The following is a 6,968-nucleotide window of genomic DNA, read 5'->3' as shown; positions in this document are numbered from 1 at the left end:
GACAGGTTATCGGCTTCACTGAGCTTTGAGGAGGTGCAAATAAAAATATAAGGTACAGGTCACCATAACATTCAAGTCTGAATAGTAAGAATGACAGCTGGTACTTCACACTAAGCAGTGCTGTGTAGGAAAAAAGTCCCACAACAGGCACACAACTGCAGGACAGCCACCATCAGGCTGCTGCACTAGCCTCAGTTCACAAAGGCCTGTAAAGGCCTGCCTCCTGCTTGTCACCATAACAACACCTGACCTGCTCCATGCTACCAAATATTAACAGAAACCACTGGGTTATCACAAAATATTTCTTAGTTAGAAATGCACAGTTTATTTCAATGCACCAATAAAAAAAGCCCAGTATTTCCAGATCACAGAACGTTAACACAACAAAAGAGTTTTGAAGTCTACTAAGACTTTGAAAAGATCCAGATTCATGCCAATCGTTAGTCAATAGAAACAGCCTTCTAGGACTAAGCCCTTACATTTATAAAGACACCACAAAATCCCTTATAATAATGTAAACAAAATAAATTTTCTTCTTAAACTTTTTAAATTTCAATCCATTCTTTCAGGACTTGCACTGCTTCAAGGGCTTCCTGATGGTGAATGACTGAAAGGGAAAGAAAAAGATTAACAGCAACTCCTACAGCAAAACCAACAGAAACTTTCTGTGCTACCCCTGATCTGCTCTGCTCAGGAGCCCCTCCCCCCACCTCATAATACCCCTCCCCACACTGTTTTCATATACAGTTCATTAATAATGAGAAATGTGTTAAATTATACACCTTTGTAAGTAACAACTGCTTTAGCTTGAAAAGACTAGCAAAATAAGAAACGTGAGCTGATGTAGGTAGGCAAGACATTGAGCCTGCTAAGAAAGCACCTTGGAGCCCACGATACACCTCTGCAGAGGAATTTTTACTCTGCCATAATTTGCAGAGTTTCAGTTTGTGGCTAGTCATGAGGCACTATGTAAATCCCAGCACATACTTCTCTGGTTACATAGAAAAACTTGCTTCTTATTTCACAGTCCACAGCAAAGCTTGGCAGCTGTGCAACTGAACGAGAGCCAGCTGTGAGAAGCCACCAGCAAGAATTTAATACTACTACATACTCACAGCTTGCTAGCTCACACTGCATTACTCACTTCTTCCACAGATTCTAAATTCCTCAGGAACTCTGGAAGAGTTTATTATAATTTGTCCACATTTTCTGTTGTCCTTTAAAATTTCATTAAAGTAGGTACCTTAGAGTTGTTACGACTTTCTGACTACCAGGAGTAGAAAGTGCCAATAAAGCTTCCACCTTTTCATAGTAGGAAGCACTCATAACAATTCATACTTAACAAATTAAAACATGTAAAAAACCCAAGCTTTTATCCTTGCACACGTTAACGTCTGCAGCAACTCCACTCCAGACACTAGTTATATGTAAATGTATGGAACACTCCAATTTTAACATACTCCTACCTTCTCTTTGGAGACGGTGATCTGGACTTTGAGCGACTGTTAAAAAAACAAACCAAACCAAAATAATCAATGTGGTAAACTTACATACATTCAGTAACTACTTTTGACCATTCAAAAAAAGTAAGAACAGTTTGATGTTGTTAAATACATTAAAAGGCAACACCCTTAATACTGCTGATAGCAATTATACCAAATTACTTTAAGCAAGAAGCTGCAGTTGAGAAAGAAAACTGCGGAAAGTTGGAGCCTTCAGGCAGAGAGCAACACAGCTTCAAAATAGCAATAAAATGATCACAGTAATCCTACAAAGCAGGATCAGTGAATCAGGTAAAGGAGAGTCAGGAAGACCAAGAACTAGACTGTTGAGAACAAAGGCAGGGAAATCTATATCCCAGATCCTGTCAAAAATACTTTTTGCCACATTTACAGGTTAAGCAAAAACTTTTATCTATGACCTTTCTGGGAAAATTGCCTACTATCCCACAGAAATCAGCTATGAAAATACATTTAAATAATGTATAAAAATGTTTTTAAACCAGCTATTAAAAAAACCAAAGAAACACAGGGGGAAAAAAACCAAACCAAAACAAAGACAACAAACCCAGAACTCTTCCACATGCAACTGAAATACTGGCCCAAGCAGAGATTTTTTAATTATGACCAAAAAACAACAAAAAAACAACCACCTGAGTGCTAGTTGCACTTATACGCTCACCTTTTAGCAGGTAAGCCAGATTTAGATCTACCATGGGACCCAGACCTACAACAGGAGAAAAATAAAGCTCAGCAAAACAGCCACTGGGCATGCACATACAGTGAAAGTTATCTAAACCAGCAACAGCAAGTTCATACTACATCGCATGACAAACCAGAGAGGAAGGCTCTGCTTCTGCAGGCTTTTCTAGTGACTTTTCAGAAGAATCCTTTAGGTCTTATTCCAGAGACCCCACTTATCAGAAGACTAGAGTACAAGCACAAGAAGTACCCCAAGCTTCAGCTACCACTTTCATAAAACAGAAGAGCTTGTACGAGGTTCCCAGACTTTTCCTCTCCACTTGCAAGTATCCCTTCCATAAAGGGAAGAACGGTTTCAAGTGTCATCTTAGAAAAATTTTTAACACATTAGGAGCCTGGAATCAGCCACAGGGAAGGTGACAGTTCTGAAGAGTTCATGCATTCTTCAGATCAAGTTTCCAGTGGCACTTTTATTCAAGTATAACATAGCTTTTTCATTAGTTATCCCAAAAGAAACAGCATTCCAGTTTTCTCCTTGGTATCCATCTACTAGTGTGTAAACTACTCCCACTTCATTTCAATTCAATTCAGTTCAATTATAATCTACTCTAACAGTGAGACTTCCCTCCCATATTTATTATGTTACTTCACCAACTCAAGTATATGTTGTTACTTAGAAAACATCTGTCCTCCTAGAGCATCAGAAATCAGGCATGTTGAACTACTGAACATCAGAAAGTCCAGTGTTCAAGACAGTCAGTTGCTTAATAGACCTGGCCAAAAAAGTATGGAACTTCTGTTTTCTCAGAACTGTTTCAAAAGACAATCAAAATTCACCTGGCCTATTAACTTAGGAAAATACTACCTGCACACTGTTGGCATAAGTTAACCAAAGAGTTACAATTTCAAAGCAGTGGCGTGTAACTATGCTGAGCCACATCTACCACAGTTTTTTAACACAATAACCAGTAACTTTGTTACTGTACCAACAGGATGCAGTTGATTGGAACTACCTAGACCTTGCATCTTGTAGCATGAGCATGACCGCCTTTGGTAAGGAATCCAGTAAGGCAGCACACAAGAGCATCATCTTACTACAAGAACTGCTGGCAAAGCCATCTTCTGAGAGGCACACAAACAAGGCAGAACTGAAAATCAAAAGCTCCAGAAGCAGCACCAGTAACATACTAACTAGTGTTTTGCTGTAATAGCAGAGGACCAGCACTGGCTAATACAGAAGAGTTTCCCCAACACTTCCTCAACTCCAGTCTTGAACTGCGACTTTTCACACTGCAACTGCAGACCCATGCAAAGTCAGCATTCCTCAGAAATGTCGTTACAGCACTCAAGTCTTTCAGGCAGGAAAATTACGGTCTCAGAAGTCACCAAGCAACATCAGCAGCATCTAGACTTTTCCACAGTTACATCACATAATTTGAGTCTGGCTAGTTATCTCCTCCATTACTGGTCTGTATGAATAGTAAGTCAGCACAGCCCTAGTAATCATCATCCCCTTAAAGGCTCAATGTGCAATGTCCTAAAATAGCAGACAGACCCCTAACACACATTTACCTTTCTCTATTCTAATGCAAAAGACTTCTTCCAACTTAGCAGCTCTTCCCCATCGTATTTTTATCCTACTCTTTCATCCTTTTTCCAACTAAGAAGTAGAATAAAGGATAGAGGAAAACAATGCAGCAGCACTTATTCTATATTCATTCTCCTAAATTTCCATTTCAGCATGGAAAACATCCAGACCCACAAAACCAGAGCTCCATGTCAGAGAAGTCCTTCAAAACACTACCTGTGCCAAATGGACTCACAGTCCTGTTCATTCAGCTCTCCATACCTTTGAAGTCAAGCGTCCTACACCACATAATGCAATTCTTAGCACTACTAATTTGATCTCAAAACTGGAACTGACAAAGCGGAAAAGCTGAAAGCAGGATTTCAGTCAATAGCAGCACAACCTTTTCATCGCTTTTCACACACCCCCAGCATCTGAGATTTGTGAATAAACATGCCAAGAAAAAATTAAGAATCATTGAGAAGCAATTAAGAAGGTCAAGTATTATCTACATGCATAGGGCATTAATAAGTTTTCATAACTGCTCTCCACACACCTTAAATCATGTATATGCATTTTTTTTTGTTACATATATGTAGACTACATATAGTGGCCACAGACAAAAGTAAACTGATGTTTGTTACGAGAAATCAAGCACAACTTCCAACTGCGACAGGCATAAATTTCTTACAAGTTACAGATACATATATGTTTATATATATAAAAAATACATATTTAGATTATAACTTTCAGTACTAATACTGCTATCCTGTGCAACCTTCCAGCCAAACTGCCCTGAGGAAGAAAACACAAAAAAAAATCTCCAAAACTATTATGGGTTTGAATTGAAGAAAGTATCATACCTGCTTCGAGGCCATACAACAGATCGGGATCTTGAGCGTGACCTGGACCTAGATCTAGGAAAAAACAGAGAAAGTTAACTACTACATAGTAGATTCATACAGCTGAGACAGTACTCTTTGAATTTATGATACAGAGCTCTGAGAATTTTACTGAAACTATTGGTTTTGCAGAAGTAACTAGTATTAATAGGAAGTTGTAATACACTTGACCAGTACTACCATCCTCTTTAAGAAATCCCACCATTCTAGTTGAATAAGCATAATTACTCCCTGTATTCTTGAAGCAGGAGGAAACCTTAACCACAGATCAAGTACAGTATTCAGTACTTGTACAGTACACAGTACTTTGTTACTGTATAAAAACAGCAGTTGCAAAATTGCATAGGAATTTTTAACATCTAAGAAAGCCTTAAGATTAGCTCTCAGGAATGTAACACCATGAAGGTACCTACAAACAAACTCACTGCAAATGTTAATTGTCAGAATCAACACAAAGTCCACAACATTGTCTGTGTTTATTAAAAAACACATACCTTGATCTCCTTAAGGAACCAGACCGAGATCTGCGGGGTGAAAATGATCTATACCTGCGAGGAGAGATTGACCTGGACCTGCGGTAGGAAGCTGACCTTGATCTATGAAGCAAATAGAAAAAGACAAGCAAAATAACTGCAATGCACTCTTCATAAGGATCACAGAAAACTGCGGAAAAGAGGGAGGAGAAAGAAAAAAAGAAAAAATAATGAAAGAGAGACCCCTACCTCCTACCACGACTCCGACTGCGCGACCGAGAATACCTTCTTCCTCGGGACCTTGACCGAGATCTAGACCGGGACCTGGGTTGAGGTTACAGAAAACAGTTATCAGGAAACAGCTGCAGCAAACAGTGCATGTGAGGCCCTGCTGAAGTCAAAACTGATTTCAGACAACTAAAAAGGAAAACAAAAAAGAAGAAAAAAACAAACCAAACAAAAACCATAAGAAAACCCCAAAAAAACCAACACAAACACACCACTAGCATCTGTCAGTTGGAAAAAATCTCTGGGCCTACTTGTCTTGAGCATTTTACTACCTAGAAAAATGTTAAAAAGCTGAATGACATTTCAGAATTACATTAGAATAGAAAACACTGTAATGCGTAGTTAAAATAAACCTTGCAAGTTTGCAGGTCGACCCTCTTTGGCCCAAGGTCTAGCAGATCTAGACGATCTAGAAGTATCTATAGCCGATCGCTGCATCTAGGTGTTCTCTTCAATCTAACGACGATCAAACTGACAGCCCAATGAGCCAGGGTGAGGCTTGATTGACGCAAGAAGATTTTTCTAGGTGGGAATGTGGTCAATCTGGTGTTCCTCTTTCTAAACCGGAGGGGGGCCCCAATTGAAAGCCAAATTTACTGTTACGGCGATCACCGTCTCAAATTTTCTGCCCTTAAGAATAAGGTGAAGCTACGTGTAGATGGCTCGAGGGGATCTGGCCTCTTATGCTGATCACCTCAAGGTCTAGGAGGATCTTAAGTGTCGGATTTGCAAGGCGCCTCAGCATGAAATCTTAAGGCTCGTGACATTCTGAATCAAGGCGACTGACTCAAACGAAGAAACCTGAAAGGTTTTGACCAGGTTGATTATTAAGATATTAACATTATATATGTATTAGCAAAAAAAAAATTTGTGATATACACCTGTTGACTTACAACATTAGAGTTAAAACTGGCGTAGCATTCTGTTCTCTGCTACACAAAAGTGAACTGGCAAAACAACCCAGCTGCTCCAGCCCCACACCTACCTGCTCCTCCTGCTCCTCCGACTATAGCGGTGACAATCATAAGCGTAGTGGCCTTTCTCGCCACACTCATAGCATCTGTCGTTGGGGTCAAAGGGGCGCCGTGCAGGAGGCCTGTCGTAGCGGGAGCGACGGGGCATCCCTGTCGACACTTCCACTCTCACCCTGGAGCCACATATTATCCTGCAAGAAACAGCATGTATTAATCAGAGGAATCGTTTTCTTTCCTGTGCTTGCTACACACAGAACAAACAGCAACGACTGGTGAAGGCTGAGGAGGCCAAAAAACTGCAGCCAGAGCAATCAAGAAGGGTATAGACATGCACGTACTTCCCATCGAGACCGAGCACAGCATCTTCAGCATCCCTCGGGTCTTCAAACTCGACGAAGGCGAACCCCGGCGGGTTCCTCGCGATCCACACGGTTCTCAGGGGCCCGTAGTAGCTGAAGGCTCTCTCCAGCTCGCCTTTGCCGGCGCCCGTGCCCAGGTTCCCCACGTACACCTTGGTCTCTGCCGGGAGGGGGGCAGGGTGTCAGGGCCGGCGCCGCCACCCG

At 40.9% G+C, this 6,968-nt stretch overlaps 1 protein-coding gene across 1 annotated transcript; it reads right to left on the bottom strand.

Moving 5' to 3' along the window:
• Positions 1–303: 303 nt before the first annotated feature.
• Positions 304–6,934, bottom strand: LOC104398394 (serine/arginine-rich splicing factor 7-like; the record flags this gene model as incomplete). Its single annotated transcript, XM_010008504.1, has 8 exons — positions 304–607; positions 1,467–1,502; positions 2,182–2,226; positions 4,632–4,685; positions 5,165–5,266; positions 5,393–5,467; positions 6,417–6,596; positions 6,744–6,934. Coding segments are annotated over 8 exons (708 nt in total), but the record flags the coding sequence as incomplete, so codon positions are not given.
• Between the last annotated feature and the right edge of the window lie 34 nt (positions 6,935–6,968).

This window comes from Chaetura pelagica, unplaced genomic scaffold (genome assembly GCF_000747805.2).
Source record: "Chaetura pelagica isolate M959 unplaced genomic scaffold, ChaPel_1.0 scaffold350, whole genome shotgun sequence".
Classification (NCBI taxonomy): Eukaryota; Metazoa; Chordata; class Aves; order Apodiformes; family Apodidae; genus Chaetura; species Chaetura pelagica.
This window is presented reverse-complemented; position numbering and strand designations above follow the sequence as displayed.